This window comes from Crinia signifera, chromosome 8, assembly GCF_055691185.1.
Source record: "Crinia signifera chromosome 8, ASM5569118v1, whole genome shotgun sequence".
Taxonomy (NCBI): Eukaryota; Metazoa; Chordata; class Amphibia; order Anura; family Myobatrachidae; genus Crinia; species Crinia signifera.
Genome location: NC_139224.1, coordinates 77,624,220 through 77,646,172, shown reverse-complemented (window position 1 = coordinate 77,646,172; position 21,953 = coordinate 77,624,220). Strand labels below are relative to the sequence as shown.

The following is a 21,953-nucleotide window of genomic DNA, read 5'->3' as shown; positions in this document are numbered from 1 at the left end:
CCCCAATATCTGTGTTGGAATGTAAACCTTGCTATGTCTTCTGATCCATACTTCATTTACTGTCTCATATGAAGTACTACCTTTAATACATGTTAATGTATTAATCCTTGTTTACAATTGCAGGAGGTCAGACTCACTAGGAATGAAAAAGGTCATGTGTCTGCTTTGGCTGAAGCAGAAAAAGAAAATTGCCTACAGCTGAAAAAAACAATTGATGAATTTACTGTTGATATGACTGAGGCAAGACTACTGCAGAAGAATTATTGTACTGCATTAGCTGAAAAGGACAGGTAACTCTTAAACTAGCATTATTTAGTGATATGAGATTAAATATTAAAAATGTATGCCAGGTTTTTATACATTAACATATTGGCCAGTATTCAATGCCTCAGATTCGCCATTTTTTTTTCAGTGAATCTGGCAATTCGCTGGGTTAACGGCGAATTTTCTGTTAGAAAAAACAATTTGCCATATTCAATGGAGGCAATTCGCCACAAATGAACAGCGAATGTCTGCCGATTCGCCGTAAATGATTCTCCACAATTCGCCTGTGATTTTCAATGGGGTTTTTAGTGGAATTCCCCGACAGTGACAGGTATTCAATGCTCTGGCGAGCGCAAGGTAGCGAATCCTGTTTTGGATTCGCTGTGCGCTCGCCAGCAAATATCGCTGATCTTGAATTCGTGTGGCTCCCCCAGCCCACACTATTCAATGCGTCAGGGGCTCGCTGCCCCTGACTTCGAATACAGGCGAATGGTAGTGGGGAATGGTAGTGGCGATTCCCCCCCCCCACCCCCCCCAGCGCGCACAGCCCGCAGCAGCAGTCCTCCAGCTCCGGCAGCCCCAGCGCTGACATCACCGTGCTGTGGCTGCCGGAGCTAAAGGCCTGCTGCTGCTGCGTCCCTGTGGGGGCTCCCGGCATGAGTGAGGGGGGCAGGCGGCAGGCGGACGAATCCCTGAGGCGAATCCCCCTTTCCTCCCCCCCCCGCACAGCCTGCAGCAGCAGTCCTCCGGCAGCCCCAGCGCTGACATCAAGAGGTCTGCTACTGCTGGAGCCGCATATCTCTCCCCCCTCCCGTCCCCTCTCCTCCCTCCCCTCACCTCACCCCCAGCAGAAGGGCAGGGTGCTGCTGGGGTCGGAGCCGCTGCACTCACTGGTCCCGATCGTGCCTATGTAATGATCGGGACCAGTGTGCAGTGAATATATGAATATTAATGAGCGGCTCCGGCTCCGGCTCCCGGACCCCTGCTGGCGAATGTGTAAAAAAAAAAAAAAAAAATATTGTTTAAAAAAAAAAAATTGAAAATATATTCATGTGCTGCAAGTATATGAATAAAAATAGCATGCCCTTTCATAAAAAAAATATTCTGATTTTTTAACACCAAAAAAATAAATAAAAACGCTTTAATTTAAAAGAACACATTACAGTTCACCTAAAAAAGATGACGAATGCTAAACGGAGACTCATGGCGAATTTCAATGGAGAATGCAGCATTTGAATTGAGCATTGAATACACTGGCCAGTATTCAATGCCTCAGATTCGCTGGTTTTTTTCAGTGAATCTGGCAATTCGCTGGGTTTACGGCGAATTTTCTGTTAGAAAAAACAATTCTCCCTATTCAATGGAGGCAATTCGCCACAAATGAACAGCGAATGTCTGCCGATTCGCCGTAAATTATTCTCCACAATTCGCCTCTGATTTTCAATGGGGTTTTTAGTGGAATTCGCCGACAGTGTATTCAATGCTCAAATGGAGAACTGCTTTCTCCACTGATTTTCGCCATGATTCTCCGTTTAGCATTCGGCAGCTTTTTTAGGTGAACTGTAATGTGATCTTTTAAATTAAAGCGTTTTTAATTTTTTTTTTTTGTGTTCAAAAATCAGAATATTTTTCCTATGAAGGGGCATGCTATTTTTATTCATATACGTGCAGCACATGAATATATTTTTAATATATATTTTTTTTTTTTAAACAATATTTTTTTTTTTTTTACACATTCGCCAGCAGGGGGCCGGGAGCCGGAGCCGCTCATTAATATTCATATATTCACTGCACACTGATCCCGATGATCGGGACCAGTGAGTGCGGCGGCTCCGACCCCAGCAGCACCCTGCAGCCCTGGGGGTGAGGTGAGGGGAGGGAGGTGAGGGGACAGGACGGGAGGGGGGAGAGATATGCGGGGGACAAGGACCAGCAGCAGCAGCAGCCCGAATCTTTTGCAGATAGCAGCCACTGCTGCTTTCATTGAGCAGAGGCGGGGGAGCTGTTCTGTAGTGCTCTCCCTCCGCCATGCCACATGCGCCCGCCCCCTCCGCCATTCAAGATTCGCCCGCCCCCTCCGCCATTGCACATTCGCCTGCCCCCTCCGCAATGCTACTTTCCCCTGCTGATTGAGATTAGCGGGGGGGGGGGGGGCTCACTGATGTCGCAGGGACGCAGCAGCAGCAGACCTTTGCCTCCGGCAGCCACAGCACGGTGATGTCAGCGCTGGGGCTGCCGGAGCCGGAGGACTGCTGCTGCGGGCTGTGCGGGCTGTGTGGGGGGGGACGGACACGGGGATTCGCCACTGCAGCTGATTGGCTGGCCAGAGGCGGGGGAGCTGTGCGCGGGCTCCCTCCGCCATGCCATATTCGCCTGCCGCCTGCCGCTTGCCCCCCTCACTCATATGCAGGGAGCCCCCACAGAACAGGGACGCAGCAGCAGGACTTTTAGCTCCGGCAGCCACAGCACGGTGATGTCAGCGCTGGGGCTGCCGGAGCTGGAGGACTGCTGCTGCGGGCTGTGCGCGCTGGGGGGGTGGGGTGGGGGGGGGAAATCGCCACCATCATTCCCCACTAGCATTCGCCTGTATTCGAAGTCAGGGGCAGCGAGCCCCTGACGCATTGAATAGTGTGGGCTGGGGGAGGCTCACGAATTAAAGAGCAGCGATATTTCCTGGCGAGCGCACAGCGAATCCAAAACAGGATTCGCTACCTTGCGCTCGCCAGAGCATTGAATACCCCTATCTGTCGGAGGAATTCCACTGAAAACCCCATTGAAAATCACAGGCGAATTGTGGAGAATCATTTTCGGCGAATCGGCAGACATTCGTGGTTCATTTATGGCGAATTGCCTCCATAGAATATGGCGAATTGTTTTTTCTAACAGAAAATTCGCCATTCAACCAGGGAATTGCCAGATTCACTGAAAAAAATGCCGAATCTGAGGCATTGAATACTGGCCAGTGTATTCAATGCTCAAATGGAGAACTGCTTTCTCCATTGATTTTCGCCATGATTCTCCGTTTAGCATTCGTCATCTTTTTTAGGTGAACTGTAATGTGATCTTTTAAATTAAAGCGTTTTAAATTTTTTTTTGGGGTGTTAAAAAATCAGATTTTTTTTTCTATGAAAGGGCATGCTATTTTTATTCATATACTTGCAGCACATGAATATATTTTGAAACAATATTTTTTTTTTAAACAATATTTTTTTTAATTTTTTTTACACATTCGCCAGCAGGGGGCTGGGAGCCGGAGCCGCTCATTAATATTCATATATTCACTGCACACTGGTCCCGATCATTACATAGGCACGATCGGGACCAGTGAGTGCAGCGGCTCCGACCCCAGCAGCACCCTGCAAGCCCTTTTTCACCCCCACTAGTGTCCGAACACCCCACAGGTGGGACACGTGTGCTGCTTTGCTGGGGGTGAGGTGAGGGGAGGGAGGTGAGGGGATGGGGGGGGGGGAGAGATATGCGGGGGACATTAGCTGACAGGGACGGCTCCAGCAGTAGCAGACCTCTGGCTCTGGCAGCCCCAGCGCGGTGATAGCAGATGTCAGCGCTGGGGCTGTTGGAGCCAGAGGTCTGCTACTGCTGCTGGCAGTAAAAAACCGGGCAGCCGGGGACTCCCCTGCAATAGTCCTAGGGGGGGGCTTTCAGTAGGGAGAGAGGCTGCCCGGGGCTGAGAGCCCCTGACGCGTGGCTGAGAGCCAGACAGGCTGAGAGCCAGACAGGGGCTGAGAGCCAGACAGGGGCTGAGAGCCCCTGACGCGTTGAATACAGGGGATGGGCGGCTGCCGGCGAATCTCCCAGCAGGGAGAATCCAAGGCGAAAGGGCAGCGAATCCTACACAGGATTCGCTGCCGCCCACGACCCCCGGCCATTGAATACTGGCCATTGTGTATTTACATATTTAGTTATTATGAGTTATCAGTGGTGAATTACCCATTAGGCACATGCCCAGGGTAGTAGGGAGCCGGGCTGGGCCCAGGTACTTTCAGGGGTGTAGGATAATTGCTGGTGGTGTGACCATGCACTCTTACAATAAAATACATACAAATTTTATTTTAAGCACCTCCCTTTGCCACACTGCAGCACCAAACACAGCAGCATGTGCTGGACTGAGAAGAGCTGATGCAGCTGTTGCTTCCAGGTAATGGGGGCCCCACTCGGCCCCTACATCAGATTTGGGCCAGGGTAATTAGTACCCCCTTCCCCCTCTCTGATCACCTTTTCATGTGCCTAGGGATGCAACTCTTTGGGTGGTGTTGCTTGTATGTTTGCATACCTCCCAACCGTCTTGATTTGCGGTGAAGGGAGGATTTGGAGTCCCGCTGTCAGTGCTTCCTGCAAGAGACAGGGGACAGGACATGGACAGCAGCTCAAAAAGCGCTGGTCACGCCCTCAACAGTGACAGGTTGGCATGGCCTCAACAGTGAATGGGGCAGGGCAGCCATAGGGGGGGAAGGGACAGGACGGGACGGGATGGGACGGGACTATGGGGACTCCAATCCCAGGCCCAGACAGAAAGGGAGGCCCAGGACTGGAGTCTCTCAAGTATAATTTGTTATAATTTCCCTTGGCACCAGAGGTATCACCAGGCACGCCGGGGTTCGACAAGGGGGGCCCTGCCTATTTTTTCAGTCCCGGGCCCCACAATTTGTGAGCTGATTGGTTGGTGCTTTATCTTCATCTGAAAAATCTGAGTCTGAGCAATTCAGTCTTAGTGGTTGTAGTAGGTATTCCTCTATAGCAGCATTCATTGGTATGAAAAAGAATGTGTATGGTCTTACTAAGAAGGGCCCGATTCAGACCTGCTCACTAGGCTGCATATATTCACTGCCTAGTGAGCAGGTAAACACCGCCTGAATTCGATTAAAAGTGCTCACACCTCCATAGGGGTGCAAGTAATTTTAGGTGAATTCAGCCCAGTGAAGGGTGCGAGATCGGCTTAAGTCGGGTGCCGTTTTCAGCATCTAAACAGCAATACATCAAATTGACCATGCAGGATTATCATCTTACTCATGAGCACGCTACTAATCCACATAGAAGAAGCTTTTTGCTTATTGGGAAAGACTTCTAAAATGTTTTGACCGCCAGCATCCTAAACAACAGGATATCTTATGTATCCCTCCTATGCATTATATGTATAATATTTAATGCAAGTTAAAAAGTCTAGAACCTTATTCTTAGAAGAGGAGTTGGGCCCACCCTCCTAACCCTAAGGGCCAGATGTACTATGCTTGAAAAGTGATAAAATGGAGAGTGATAATGCACAAGCCAATCAGCTCCTACCTGTAATTTTTCCAAACACAGCTTGTGACATGTCAAATATGCGCTGATTGGCTGGTGGTTTATCACTATCCATTTGATCACTTTTCAAGCTTAGTACATCTGGCTCTTAGTACCTCCCCTGCACCCCTGTGGGCCAGTCAATTCTGATGATGAGTATGGCTGTTTATCTCAAGAAGAGTGCTGAATAAAGATGTAATTACAGATTAAATTAATTCTAAATTAGAAACAGCATGCTGATTATTTTGCTTATTGTTTTTGACATTCTATTATATAGAACTCTTTGTCTTAATTCTCGTTTTATTGGCTACTAAAGTACTACAGTATCTCTTATTTAAAGAAACTGCATATTATGTGCTTGCAGGATGATCCAGCAGATGACTCAGATACTTGACAATAAGGATACTGTTATAAGTCAATTAACAGATAAAAACCATAGTCTCATTAACCATCATATGAAAGACCTTGAAAATGTTATACATAACCTGAAAACTGCATTAGAGGAAAAGGATGATGAAATTAAGGTAAGAATACAATCAAGTCAAGCGTTGGTGCACATGCGTGGAAAGGGATGGGGACTACATTGAAAAGTGAACAGTGCATTCCATAGAGGATAAACTGAAAAATGTTCCAATGTGTTCACAAATTAAAAACTTATATAAGAGGCGTAACTGCCCAATTTTTGAGTGTGTCAGGAAAAACGCAGACATGCCCAGGCATTTTCAGGCCTGGTGCATGACGTCAGCTCCGGGCTCGATCACTTGTTTCTTTTTTTAAATTCAGTAATTTTTATTGTGATTTTAAGGTACATAAACAAAATTCCCAAAACAGAAGTAGAATATAATAGGCACAGACAACAAGTTCCACGTACATTGAAACAAATTCACAGGTACTTATACAGCAGGATATAGGCAGGATAACATTAATAAGAAAATAGTGTGCAGAAATAACAGCATATCGAGGGTATTCTGTGTGGACATAACAAAGAAAGTAGTTACATAGCAGGATATACAAATTTCTATTGCCCAAAGGCGCCATTTGGGTTCCAGAAAATGACGAGTATATGACACACACAGATTCACAGTGAAATATCACAGAGATATAGCAAAATTTCAACGCTGCGGGTAGGGGAGTCAGATGTAATAGCATAATTTCCAGTGAAAGAAGAATGCACTATATTGGGACATGTTACCATTTCAAGATTAGGTGTCTGGCCAAACAAGAGGTGTAGGAAATAGAAATTAAGAAAACCCAACCAAAGGCCCAAAACAAACCTCCCCTATAACCCCCCACCCTGTACAACCCATCCCCAACTAGGTGTACCTGGATCCCTTAACAGTACCCCCCCCCCCACTGACTATGCTGACTGTCTAAACCAGCCCCCCCACCACCACCCCCCCCCCCCCCCCCCCCTCCATAAAGGAGATTGACTGGATAATAGCAGGGGCCAAAAAATAAGATAACAGGATATTTGAGCTAGGTTAGGACCAGCCTACCCCAACCACACATATTGATAAGACGGTCAGTTTCATTGAACTCAGCAGAGGAGAAGAAAATATGATTTCCATATTAATAGAGCACAGTGGTGTATTCAACATAGATCCATTCTATAACCCAAAACAGGATTTGTGAACAAGCAAAATGAAGAGTAAAGGTGGTAAAACTTATATGAGCAGAAACAGCATTTTGACGTGAATATAGCGCTAGTCTGGCCAGTTCTCAGACCCATTATGGAGCAAAATTCCTGTAGGTTGGAGTAGCCCCACGTTGAAGACTGGAGTGATATCCAGAGAGCATGTAATGGCAAATATAGGAGGCAAACATAGTCTTCAGTAACATAGCAGGTAACTGGAGACAAACTGTAACGTCATTGATGCCTACAGGGGTAGTATACCAAACATCCATAAATTTGTGCAGGTCAGCAAGAAAGTATGAGTCCATTGAAGAAATCAGACCCGTATCAGGATAAACCAAAGGAACTTTAGACATATAGGCCTCCCGCGCATTTGTTGTATAGCATCCTCTGGAGTTGAAAAGAAAGGGTGGGTCTGGGTGGGTCTCCCTCCAAGGCTTCATGCAGGTTTGTATAATTCAGGAGTGTAGCAGGAGCTGCCTGAGGTTTTGTGCATGTAGGGATATCTCCCACAGCAACTATATCACGATTTTCAAGGGGGCATAGGAAGGATGAACCACCTCCCCGCAAATCATCCAATTGCCTGCATAATCTAGCAGATGAGTCATGGATCTCACGCAGGATCTGTTGTAAAGAGGAGTCCATGTTTGTCCAAATCAGTAGTGTCACAGAGTCAATAGTAGAAAAGTAGACTGGTAGTGCAATCCCAGGAAGTAAGTTTCTAAACAGGAGAACTAGCGTCTGCTTGCCAAGTAAGCATGTAGCAGTCGGCAGCAGCAGTGATTATAGCAGTCCCCTTACCTCTGCGCCACCCGATGGTCCCGTGAGCCAGCTCTCTCCGTGCGGACAGCGGCAGCAAGTCTCAGTGAAGATCGCTAGCCGATTTCCCCACCCAAAAAAACTCCGGAGAGGACACCAGCGCAAGTCCCCCCAGTCCACTACACCACCTGGGAGCAGTGTGTTGCGTTCCGTGTAGGGCCGCTGACCGCAAGCGACGAAGTGTCCGGGAGCCGGAGTATTGATAGGCCGCAGCAGACGTGTCACCTGAAACTGCAGACAGAGACCACGTAAATGTTCTAGCAGGGGCACCAGGCGGAAAGGTAGGTAGTCTCTCGTCAATACTGGTTTCAGAGCCATCAGTTAGGGCAAATAAGGATGTTATACAGGATGGAATTCAGGAGCTTTAAGAAAATGCTGCCTGCACCTAGCTCGTCCAAGCCACGCCCCCCTCGATCACTTGTTTCTATCGCACTGGCTGAGTAGGTCCTTGGTTACGCACAGACTGCGCACACACTGGGAAAATCATTAGATGGTGCGTGAGCTGCAAATGGATTTGCAGCCAATCGCCAACTGGCATGATTTTTAAAAGCAGGGCCATCTTAGCGTATGGGCTTAATGGGCAAATTGGGCTGTGAGAATTTGTCTTCTGAGATTCTTGCAAGGCAGTCAGTCGGCATTCTCTTCCTGCTTCCCAGCCTGCAGCCAGACAGTGAATGCACCAATCAGAGTTGTGACAGCCATTCATTACATGGAAGCAAGTTGAGAGATGGTGCAGGACTGCAGGCAGTGGCATAACTACTGTAAGGCAGCCCCAGCTGCCGCTTGGGGGAGCAAGCCACAGTGAAGTCTGTGTGGGCGCCGTCACCCGCTCAACACACTGATATGCTGTTGCCTGCCGCTGCCCACTGGTTGAGCTCCGGAGGCTAGTCAGCCGCAGCGCGGGTGCGGCCATGGCAGAGATGAAAAATCCCTCCACTGATTCAATTGACTGTACACAGAGCCGGCTATTGGCTACTTAGTACAGGATGGGCGGGCGGATGGACGTGCTAGGGCGGCCTGGGATGCGTCTGTACCAAGGGAAGCAGCAGTGTATTCTGGTCTCTCTTCCTCTATCCTGCTTCAGCTTCTCCGTTATGCGTGGGGGGCGCCACAAATTTTTTGGCAGGGGGGAGCAAAATTTATAGTTACGCCACTGACTGCAGGAGGGGCCCCAAATTGCTGCCTTGCCCGAGTGACAAAAATCCTAGTTTCAGCCCTGGTAGGGGCCCCAGCCAGCGAATTGCTTTAACCGGGGCCTACAGTGCTGTTAAGACGGCCCTGTTCACAAGCCATTTGTAGCTTTGCACAGGGAAGGTTTTCACTGCTGTCATGGGGTCTAAATAACCACCTCAGTTACAATGCATTTAGTATTTGTGTAGCAAAGAAATGGGCATAAAGTTGCAGATTGATCATAATGCTGGATGACGCAGGTCACTATTATCAGACCTGTCTTTCCCTTTTTATCAGGAGGATGCCCTTTGTCTTACATTTAGCTATTTCCTCAATGGCTTCATGCCCAAACCCCTGTTTCTCGTTGACCCAGGGGTCTGGGAGGTTGCTGTTGCTGCAGTGCTGGCTTCTAAGCAGTGACAGGATCCTGGTGCTGTACATAATGTTAGAGTGCAGCACCTGTCTCCTGCCACTGAGCAAATGGTTGTGTGATAACCAGGAGCGGCCAGCACTTCCTAGACCCCTCTTGTGTCACCACTGGGTGATTCTTACGAAATCTGCAAAATACAGCATATTGAAAATTCTCATCTTGTTTGACAGCTCCTGCTCTATAGTTTCACAGGAACTGATAGAAACATAAAAACAGAATTTGATGGCAGACCACTTGGCCCATCTAGTCTGCCCCTTTTTTAAACATGTTACCTCAAACCATATTTGAACCTTTTTTTGTAAGGATATCAATATGCTTATCCCAAGCATGTTTAAAATGTACTACTGTATTTGCCTCTACCACCTCTGATGGTAGGCTATTCCACTTATCTACTACTCTTTCTGTGAAGTAATTATTCCTCACATTTCCCCTGAATCTTCCTCCCTCTGATATGTCTCTTTATATTGTAATCTGACTTATTCATTTTTTACCTCCTCTAAAATCCCTATCTTGTCCATCCTGATCATTTCTGGGTGAAATCCAATATGCTTGATTTTTCTCTATCCCCGGTATTGTCAGAACGTGGAATTGCCCTGATAGCTTTCCCCTTGTTTGGGTCACATAAATCGCTAAATTTGTGACATGCTAAACAGGGCTATTGGGCATGTTTTGAGGATAACTGAATGTGGACACATCTGTAATAGAATTTTTCAAAAAAAGTTGTGGGAGAATGGTATGCTGATCATGACAGGGACATGCCAACATTGGGCCTGGTTCAGACCTGATCTCTCATCTACAAATTTGCAGATACTGTAACTGTGAGTAGTTAGCTGCTACCCAGACAGACAGAAAACCTGCCCTGTGCAAATCTGCGAGTGAATTGAGAAAATATCACATACCTGTCCATCGATTGATTTTCCCTGTCCGTGCAAATGAGTAAGTCTGACCCTTCCTATACTGCGACAGAGACAGGCTGATTAAGGCAGGTGCTGACATTGCACACCCTCCCTTAAATGCTTGGGCATGCCTGCGTTTTTCTGACGTTCCCAAAAAATGGCAGGTCATCATGCCCAAATGATTCCTGTCAGTCAAATTGCGAGGGGAATGCAATGAAATGCTTTTTACTATTTTTGAAACTATTTCAGCTTACGTGCTACAATCCATACGCATGCACAGTCACTCGATAAGCGAATGGATTGTAAATTCCCACATCAGCGATCAGGGGTGTAACTAGAACTCTGTGGGCCCCATAGCAGTGTGAGAGTGTCAGGGAGAGAGATGGAGAGACAGAGGGTATCAGAGTGAGTGACATGAGAGAAGTGGAGAGAGGAGATAATAGAGTTAAGGAGCCCATACACGGTCCGTTGTGTATGGCTCCGTTCTGTACTATGCGATGCGCGCTCCCGCGCATCACATAGTACGGTACAAAAAGTATGTGCTGCACATACTTTTTGTACTAGCTATACATCGGATCGGATCGCAGTGCATGCACACTGCATGCACTAGGTATGCGATCCGATGTGTGCTGTTTAAGCACACAACGGATCCGATTAACGGACCGTGTATGGGGGGCTTTAGAGTGTCAGGGAGAGAAAGTGGGAGTGAGCGGGCATCTGAGTGAGAGTGTCAGGGAGAGAAAGGGGGAGAGCGGGGTATCAGAGTAAGAGTGTCAGGGATAGAAAGGGGGACAGAGGGATTCCAGGGGTAAATAACATGTAAACCTATTATTGTTGTATCCATAGCTTATTGATTATATTTAATATTTGATTTCTTTAGTTGAGGCATAAATATGATATTAAAGATTTCAGTGCCCACAATCTAGGTGCGATGGGGATAAGCAATTCAGTATTGGCGTTTATAGGTTTGTGTAAGTCGGATGAATAGCCTTATGTCACATGCAGAATAAGATGTGACTGAAAGAGCAGGAGGAGGGCCTGGCCCAGACAGTACAGGATTTAAGTAAAGTTGCTCACAACAGAGACTGTGCACATCAGCAGGGTAACAGCAGGGAGAGCGCCTCTTCCTCCAGACACCTCCCTGCTCTGCATACTCAACCTTAGTGGGTGGTGTCGGCAATGATCCAAGGTCTTTAAGGCCCCAGGTCCCCTACTCCCAACCGCCTCTGTCAGTCTCCTGCTCCCACCTTTACCGGTCTCCTGCTCCAGCTGCCCTGGTCTCCTGCTCCCACCGCCACTGGCCTCCTGCTCCCGCTGCTGACAGTCTCCTGCCGGTCTCCTGTTCCCGCCACTGCTCGCTTGCTCCCATCGCCAGTAAAGGAGACAGTGACACTGCACTATTTAAAAATCTGGAAAAATAAACAAACAAACAAGAGGGTGCAGGGGATTGCCTGCTGGGCCTTGGGCCCCCCAAGCTCCTGGCGAACCTTTGGCACTCCAGCTAATCTTGAACTAAATATCACAGCATCAAATAATTTCTCATCCTAGGATGTGGTTTGGAATTAAATGTGTATATATATGTTTATACAGAAAAGGTGAAAAAAAAAGGGTGGTTAATCACCGCGTCTGGTTTGTCCCGCCAGTAAATGTACGAAACATGTTAATGGTTCCTACAGCTCCAAACTGTGCCGATTCCTGAATATATTACAGTCACATTGTGAGAAGGCCAGAAGAGAGGAGGGACCCGAGCAGAAGAGGCTGCACAGGGGTCTCCTCCTCTCTTAAAGCGCCTATGGTGCCAATAAGACCTTTCTGTGCAGAGTCCATACCATACATAGCACAGCCACACAAAGACTGATGATTGATTAATTAATCAGTCAGTCACACAAACTCTCTGTTATTAAACAGGACTTTAAATCACTGGACGTCAGTTTTCTAGACCAGGGATGCTGCCGTGGATACAAATTGCTACAATTTTTAACTATTTGCAATATTTTATGTTTTTTTCTGTGTCAGAATATACTGTTTTTAACTACTACTCAATGTACTACTCAGGGCCCTTATTATCTGTTACAACAGTGTATCCTAATTATGTTACAAAATTATTATTAAATTAAATTAAAGTGTATCTATCAGATTTCTATGTTAACTATTGAATTACCATATGCTATCTAGTGATTTATACTGTGAGATCATCAGAATGAAATACTTTTTTTATATTTATGAGCACACTTTCTGTATATTGCTTATTGGATAACTGATGACAGTGGTGCTGTTGCTAAATATTAAAGCATGTCCTGCTTCACTTTTGCTATATAGCCATGCTAAAACTGTTGCAGGGCATGCTGGGATGTGTAGTTCAACAACAGCTGGAGTGCTGTTATAGTTATGTTACTGTCCAGGGGAGCCGAGAGAGGGGGGGAGCGGGTACTAATTACCCGGGCCCACACTTGCTGAAGGGGCCCCGCAGGGGCCCTGGTCTGACCCCTCCCTTCCCCCTCCATCCCTCCCGGGTAGCAACAGTAGCACACACTTCTACAGCATGTGCTGTGCTGACAGCAGGCTCAGCATGAGTGTCTCACTGACAGCGTGAGAGGTCATGCTGAGCCTGCAGTCAGCACAGCACATGCTGTAGGTGTGTGCTGCTTCTGAGATTACAGTTTTTAGAGTTTTCTTTCACCCTCCTCTAAACATTTTGGGGGCGTGGCCTAAGTGTGGGAGGTTCCCACAACACACACTTAGGCCACGCCCCAAAATTTTACCGGGGCCCGGCATTCCTCTCGGCTGCCCTGTTACTGTCAACGATCAACTCTAAATCAGGTCCATTATGCTAGTGCTTGCAGTGCAAAGAACTGTAACTGCCTTGGTTTTAGAAGTTTATACATGATAGTAAAGCAATCCATCAGCTATAGAGGGTCAATGGCCATCCCAATTCACAACACCTACTTGCAGTACATGGTGGCCCAAAGCCCTGTTACGTTTTTGTGTGTGTGTGTGTGTGTGTGTGTGTGTGTGTGTGTGTGTGTGTGTGTGTGTTTTATAGTGAATATCTATATATAACAACAGCTGTGTTGTACATATTTATGTTGCTCTGTCTAAAATGTAATGGATTTATACAATAATAGTGGTGTTAATTAAATATGTGACTAGGCAAAGTTTCAATGATCACATTTGCAATGCAACCTTGACATGATATCAGGGTTGACGACTTTCAAATGCTCTTCTCCGGGAGAAGCCCGGAGAGGAGACTTTCATTACACGTTCGGGGGCGGGGCTTGACTGTGACGTCATTAATCCCCGCCCACATTACGGTAAATCACTGATCTCCATGGAGGGGACGGGGCTAAAATGACACGAGTGTGTCATTTTTGCTCCGCCCCCTCCTCTGAGACCCGCGGATTGCAGCATTTAAATACCGCGATCGGGGGGCTCAGTGGGGGTCCCCCTGATTCCGGGAGGGTTGCCCACCCTTCCGGGGGGCCGGGAGGGGGACCCGATTTTCGGGAGACTCCCGGTAATTCCGGGAGGGTCGGCAACCCTGCATGATATTAGTGCCCAGGACTGCATTACAGATTGATATCACATCAGGTGCCTTCCTTGAAATCCTTGTTACATCACCTTGGGAGAGAAGTGGGGTTGTCCAGTTTCCTTGGATATGCTGGCTGCCACTGGAGACTGGGCTATCTGTAGGACTGGCTCTTCCTCTGTGACAGAAGGCAGGTGCTGCATGAGCTTATCACACCAAAGCACCCGGCTCCTGTCACTGCATAGGCCTGTACAGCACATTTTCATACCTCCCAACGTGACCCATTCCAGGAGGGACACAATGCTTTTTTTCTGAGCTTTCCTCTTAATGTATGATTACTATCACCTGTGCTGAAACACCTTTCTTATGATTTAACCTGTTTAAAACAGGTGATGGCAATCAGACATTAACAGAGAAGTCCAGAAACAGAGCAATGCATTGTGTCCCTCCTGGAGAGGGTAATGTTGGGAGGTATGCATTTTATTAGGTGGTGCACTGTCAAAGGGGGTGTCTAGCACCACCTACTGGGCATGTCTAACACGACCCATTGGATGTGTCTATCATCGCCAATCAGGCATGTCTACCATTATCTATTGACACTTGTTACAATATTAAAATGTCTCATAGCCACACCATAATCTCCTGCCTAGTTCAGTTTTAATCTCCTAATTACTGTGTAACAGTACATGATAATAAAGTTAAAAACATATATGGATGATGCAGGTATGTAGTACAATTAATAATGCAAAACACACATAATTGACTGATGGGAGCTTCTTTTAATCAAATACAGTTCTAAAACGCAAAGGTCTTTGGTAAAACATATTGCTTGTATTGCTAGTGGCAGGAAGATGTTCATAAAGTGTGCACAGAATTAGGGTGTGCCTGTGCACCCCTAACACTCAATGTGCGCACAGGATTAGGGTGTGCCTGTGCACCCCTAACACTCAATGTGCGCACACCTATGTTTGCAGATATAAACTAATCTGGCAGTATCGCATCTCCTACGAAACCTACGGCTCATGACAGGGATCGTAACATGTGTAAAGGCAGGGTTGCTTTCAGTAGGACTTCGGGGGGGCGGGACTTGAGTGTGATGTCATTAAGTCCCACCCCCGGGATGGGGAATAACCGGATTTGATGATCTCCGTGGAGGGGGCGGGGCTAAAATTACACAATTGTGCCACTTTAGCCCCGGCCCCTCCTCAGAGATCGGGCAATTCAGGTTATTTAAACGCCGCGGTCAGGGGCAGGAAGCCGCGATCAGGGGGTGTAGTGGGGGTCCCCCAGAATTCGGGAGGGTTGCCCATCTTTCCGGGGGGCCGGGAGGGGGACCCGATTTTCAGGACCCTCACGGCCATTCCGGGAGAGTAGGCAACCCTGTGAAAAGGTAGTCTGCTGCGGGACCCTTCTTCATACATTCGGGAGATACTTAATATTTGCTGCTAACACCTAAAAAACAGAAGCAAATATTGCGTAAAATAAATGGGCCCTTGTATGTGCTATGCTACACAATGGGCGGTATTCAATGAGAATACCTGCGAGGTGCAGCGAATCCTTTTTAGGATTCGCTGCACATTCGCCACGTTCCGGAGCCGGCGGGCTCCGGTATTCAACGTGTCAAGGGCTCGCTGCCCCTGACTGGCGAATATGAGCTCCTGCGGCGTATGCCGCAGGGAGCCTGAGGACGGTGGCAGGCAGAGAGATGGAAGTCTCTCTGCCTAGCCCAGAACGTTTGTGGGGGTTAGGTGGGCTCCCCGGGTGCCAGGCAGCACAGGCTGCCCCCCAGGGGTGCCAGCAGGGGACCTATATTCACTATACCCGATCGTAACGATCGGGTGCAGTGAATATATGAATATGTAATGAGCGGCTCGGCTCCGGCGCCCCCTGCTGGCTGCTGTGTAAAAAAAAAAAAAAAAAAATGTTCAAATTAAATATATATTCATGTGCTTACAGCACATGAATAAAAGTAGCATGCCCCTCCTCAGAATAAAATTCCTGATTTTTTGACACCAAATGTAAAAAACAAAACACTTTATTTTAAAAGTTCACATTCCACTTCTCCATAAAAAGATAGCGATTGCTACTCGGTGAATCATGGCGAAAAAAACCTTCAAATGTATTCGCCATGTGGTCATTGAATAGGGTGATTCACCGTTTTAGTCAAAAATTCGCCAAACAGCACAAATTCGCCATAAAAACATGGCGAATCAGGCTCATTGAATACCGCCCAATGTCACGCAATGATATGGATGGCCATCAACCATTGATGGTTTATAATCATCGATGGTATGTGGCTGATATTGAATACTTTTGCAATCGATGGTGGGAGAACTAGGTGGTTTCCCTCCATCAAAGGCACATTCTTATAAGTGAATATTTTTTTTTTTTCCAACAAGTGTCAGGAAATAGAGCTTTGTGCTCCTGGCACCTGTGAAGCAGGTTCTGATAGTTCTGATAGTGAAAGAAACAGAGCTGACCATCATCTAGTGAAACCATCGATGGTCACCCATACCACGGGTGGGAACCATCGATCGTCTCAATAGAAGTCCTCGGTGGTGGCCGCACCGATGGCGTCCCTGCACTGTGATGCTGTCTTCCCACAACGATGAGGCCACCTAGCGCCCAGATTTGTAATTGGCGTCACACCTCTTTTTGTTTCAGCCTCGCTTAGCGTATTTCGGGTACGTGTAATACAAAGTAGCACCAAGACTGACATTAAAAAAAGTTGATATATTTTTATGAAAAACTATTTCACACATACAGACTGTACTAATAGAGATAAATTACAGCATTTATCTGCGTTTCCGTACAATTAACACATGCATGGAATCTCAGAAGCACATGCGCACTGTCTGCGAATGTCATCTATTACCGGACTACAATTCCCAGCACTCCTCGGAGCACCCATCAGCCATATTGAGATGAGGCGAAAATCCACAGACTGACAGAAGGTACCAGCGGCTCCGACATCTGTAGCGGTATATCAGGTAAGAAGCAGCGGTCACGGCATTGTCCCTTGGCGGATGTGATAGATAGGAGATGATCCCGGGGAGGACTCGGGTGCTGCCACGTCAGTGTCACGTATACACTATTTTTCATAGAGATGAGCTCTTGTCATTGCTCTTGCCTGTATAGATTAGGGAACTGTTATTCAGCACCGTCGGTGATATTATTGCTGTTTACTATAGAACATTGCAATATTTTCTGAATCATAATCAATGTGGTGGAACTGATTACATCAAATAATCATATACATAATCACAATACTACTTTGAAGAAAAAAAATGATGTTGAGACTCAACATATGGCCATGTAATCCTTTGTAATCATTCATTCCAATCTTTGTAAATCACAGCAATTTAGGGATTTTAAATCTCCGGTCCCACTAGAAAATCTATTAGTAAATAAATATTTATAGTATACACTACATCATTTTAATTTTAGCTTGGGTTTATGTTCATATTATAAATATACATACACACATACATATCATGAAAGTTTATTTAAGTTTACTGGTAATTAGCATAAAAAAATGTTAATGACATTTATTTCTGTGGATACTTGATAGAGTTGAGGGTAATTTATCTATATGTTCTACTGTATGCTGTCAATGTTTTTGAAAATGTTTAAGGCTCTAAATTTTGTGATCTCTCATTGTATACTGATTAAACATGTTTTCATTGTTTGAAGCACCGCAAAATAAACATTGAAGACAATCTCAGTAGTCATCTTGTTACTTGTAATGCTTTTTTTCCTTATTCTGTGATTGCTTCACAGGAATGGATATGGGTCATAGGGTCAACAAAATTTAGGTTGACCACTATAGGTCGACAGGCCATAGGTTGATACCCGAAAAAGGTCAACATACTTAACCCTTTGAGTGCCAACATCTCTGTGAGAGCGGAGCGTCGCTCATATTTGTTATATAAATTCAAATAAAACTTGTTGTGGGTATATAAGGCAAACATTGCAGGTTCATTACACGTCATTATGATGAATAAAAATGTATGCTTACCAATTTTCACACCTATGTTGACAAAGTCACTCAAAGGGTTAAGGACGACACAAGCAAAGGGACGAATTTGAAAATGTTGACACAAGTTTTTTAACGTTTTTGGTATCTGTCGACATAGGTTGGCATTCACAATCTATAAGTGTACCACTTGGCTTGTCATGCTTCGGGCACACTATTTTATTCTCCCTCTATACTTACTGGAATGGTAAAGTATGAACAAGTTGGGTTTTGGAAAAGAATCATGAAAAACTCAAGTCAACCCTTTTCACCTATTGCTGGTGTTGACCTTTTGACCCTTTCAACCTCAAGCATGACTACCTATGGCCTGTCATCCATTAGTGGTCAACCTACTGCTTAGCGACCTAGACACCTGTTAGGTGTGCCCAAGTGAAAAGGAGACTTTTGTTATAGCGGTGTTGTACCTAATCGCAGTGGGTTAATGTGTTTGCCGATAGATTGCGTGGCATTTTCCCAGTTGCACATGTATAGTGAACAGCTTAACCTCAGTTTCTTCATTTCTGGAAACTTGATTTGCGCTGTCGTTGGATGCATGATGGATTTCTCCAGATCAGCGCAAAGAGCTGTTGTTATCCAATTTCTTTGTGCAGACAGCGAGCATGCTTCAGAAATGTATCGCAGGATGAAGACAGTGTATGGCGAGAAATGTCTTGCATATTGCACCATATTCTGGTGGCGTCAGCATTATGAGGCGGGATGCAAAAGCATAAAGGACTTGCCAAATTGGATAACAGCTCTTTGCACTAATCTGGAGGAATCCATCATGCATCCAACTGCGCAAAACAACTTTCCAGGAATGAAGAAGCTGAGGTAAAGCCATTCACACACTACACATGTGCAACTGGGAAAACCATCACGCCATCTAGCGCAAGCACATTAACCCACTACAATTACATACAACGCCGCTACAACAAAAGTCTCCTTTTTATTTAGGCACACCTTATCTATTTCAAGGGATATACATTTTCTTTTTTTTGAATATAATAATTATATATCTTTTTTTTATTTTTATAAAGGACTGTCGGAAAGGCTAACTAGAAATAGTTAGAAATAGTATATTTATATTTATACTTTATTCTAGTTTCTTGGTTTCTTTTTAACACTGTGAGTACCAATGTTGCTGTGAGAGATCCTCAAAATATCCGCAAAAAACGCCAGCCTCGCTCACTGCGAAATGCCAGCGTCACTGTATTTTTTGGATGCAATACTTAACTAAGGTTCAATGCATTGACTTGTCTGTATTTGTATTTATTTATACTGAAAGAACAGTCACTGTGAGCGACACTGGCATTTTAAGTGGATATTTTGAGTATCTCTAACAGCAACGCTGGCAGGCAAAGGGTTAATATCTTTCAATGGCAAACAAGTATGGCTGCCACAGGGTTACAGTTCTCAGCTTGCATGCTGTGAAGCTGTACAGGCACAGAGATGCCTTATTACCTTGTTAAATGCCCATGTATACCCACCCTCATGGGTCATGAGTATGTGAAATGCCCCCCATTGTTAACGCCACCCCACTATGAACGCCAACCCGAAGCGCGGCGAGCGTAGCGAGCCCGCGAGGGGCGGCAGTACGCGTGCTCCGACCTTTTCATACCCTCTCTATCCACGTCGGCGTGGAGTTGAATTTATAAAGTGTGGCGAGCGCACCGAGCCCGAAGCGTGGCAGCAGACGCGTATACCTGTGAAGTAATGCTCGCCACGCTTCAGGCTCGGTGGCTCGCTGCGCTTGCCATACTTTATAAAATCAACTCCACGCCGACGTGGATAGTGGGGGTATGAAAAGGTCGGAGGATGCGTACCGCCGCCCCTCGCGGGCTCGCCACGCTTCGGGTTGGCGTTGATAGTGGGGGGCCGTTAACAATGTGGGGGCATTTTACATATTTATTACCCATCAGCGTGGGTATACAATTAAAAATCAGGTCTGGGGGTGCCATTTAACTTGGGACTCAATGGCAAATCGCGTCGCATCGCATGCCATTGTAATGGCATGCAATGTGACCCGATTTTAAAATTGTATACTCAGCCCGGAAAAAAGGCTGAAATCGGGTCCATCGCTTACCTTAATTAGTGGTATGCGATGCGATGCGATGGGCGCCGTGATAATACACAAGTACCAAATAATAGTTATACATATCCTTTTTATAACCTGACGCAGTGTTTTATGTAAACCCACAGAAAACTCCTCATTGCATAACATGGCATTGCTGCGTTAAGTGGGATTATTCTACCCGAAGGCATTACAGAGCACACAGATCCATAGCAATACATTATTATTATGTTGTTGTTGTTATTTTAAAACCACATGCATATTGACACATTGTCTGTTTGCTTTTTTTGTGTTTACCATTTAGTTTAATGAGTAATGGGTGTGTCACAATATCATATCAATAGAAATTATTTAATTTGACCTACATTAAAATTCTCTACTTTTTTTTTACTACAGCAAAATATACTGTTTACTGAAGATCGTGCAGGGGAAGAACAATTAACAGAACAAACATTTACACCGACTCTTGCTGCCTAAGTTATACATACAGTACATATGTGCATTACCAATGTACTGCTGATTAACAGTCATTCTGTGCTGTTATTTTGAGAGTCTCTCTTTCATCTCTAATTTTAGTGGACTAAAACAAATTGTAACAATTTTCAATGTTAGAACTAAAGATGAAGGATGTTTGCAGGATTTGTGGAAGGGAGCTATGTGGAAATCAGCGGAGATGGATTTTTCACACAGCTGCCAAATTGAATCTTCAAGTGGTGTTATCCCATGTTTTGGATAAAGAGATCTTGCGTGATGGCCATGCTGAGTTTGCCTGCAGTAAATGTGCTTTCATGCTGGAACGATTCTATAGATTTGACACTGTGATTGCACGCATAGAAGCTCTCTCCATTGAGCGATTGCAGAAGCTTCTTTCTGAGAAGGATAGGCTTAAGCATTGCCTTGCTAGCCTTTACAGAAAAAATAACAGTGAAGATGGTCAGGAAGCCAAGTCAGAAGAGGGCACTGTGGGCACTCCAGACCTCCAAAAAGTACAGTACACTTATTCTGCCCTTCTCCAGGAAGACTTTACATTTTCTGGTTTTGAATACTGGACAGAATTGGAGGAACCCAGCCAAGAGGTACAACACTGTCCCCACACTGAGGGTACTGGGTCTGTTCCAAAAAAATGCCATAGTTGTTCCTCTTTAAGAGTACCTGATTCTGACTATGAAGCAGTTTGTAAAGTACCAAGGAAAATTGCCCAAAATGTAAGTTGTGGAAATTTTTCTACTTGCACAAGTACTTTCAATGAACAGATAACAATATCTCAGACATCAGAATGTGAGGCTGCAAACATCAAGGTTTTAGAAGGAGAAGGTTTGGAAAGATTTTCTTCTGAACATTCTGTTGAATCTCTTAATGATACTAAGGATCTTGGAATCCTTTCGCAGAAAACTGAAGAGAAAATCAAATCCATCATAGAGAATCCAAAGTGCATCTGCTCGTCGTGCAACTATACATCTTGTTCTTCTGCTTATGGAAGGAAGTTAGATCTCGCACTAAGTCTTGTCAAAATGTTTGATTACAGACCAATTCAGAGTCCGAGAGGCAGCAGAATACCTGTGAAAATGAGTTCGGTCTTGAAACTCAACAGTGTCCTTTCCAGTGGTCAGTCAAGCTCATCAAACACAGGTCTAGGTTTCTTGGACAGTATTGTGGAATCCCCTACCAGGACTTCTCAAGAGTTTTTCTCTGCATTTTCTGATCTTAATGACCTCTGGCACAATGTATATGAGGATTACATTCCACTTTACTCAAAGGTATCTGTTCATTACTAAATGTTCACTGAATTGCCTTAAAATGTATGCAAAATAGTACATGCAGTTTGAGCTGTAAT

At 45.5% G+C, this 21,953-nt stretch overlaps 1 protein-coding gene across 6 annotated transcripts in view; it reads left to right on the top strand.

Moving 5' to 3' along the window:
- PDE4DIP (phosphodiesterase 4D interacting protein) overlaps positions 1 to 21,953 on the top strand; it is a 222,056-nt gene that overhangs the window by 17,517 nt on the left and 182,586 nt on the right. For 4 of the 6 annotated variants that reach the window (XM_083156690.1, XM_083156691.1, XM_083156689.1 and 1 more), the window contains exons 1-2: positions 16,880 to 17,023; positions 20,516 to 21,876. In XM_083156690.1, coding sequence (XP_083012816.1) covers positions 20,725 to 21,876 — 1,152 coding nt within the window. In that variant the 5' untranslated portion in view covers positions 16,880 to 17,023; positions 20,516 to 20,724. Of the gene's footprint in view, positions 1 to 123; positions 291 to 5,923; positions 6,084 to 16,876; positions 17,024 to 20,515; positions 21,877 to 21,953 lie in introns of those variants that run through there. The other 2 variants (XM_083156692.1, XM_083156693.1) reach the window with 2 other exon arrangements.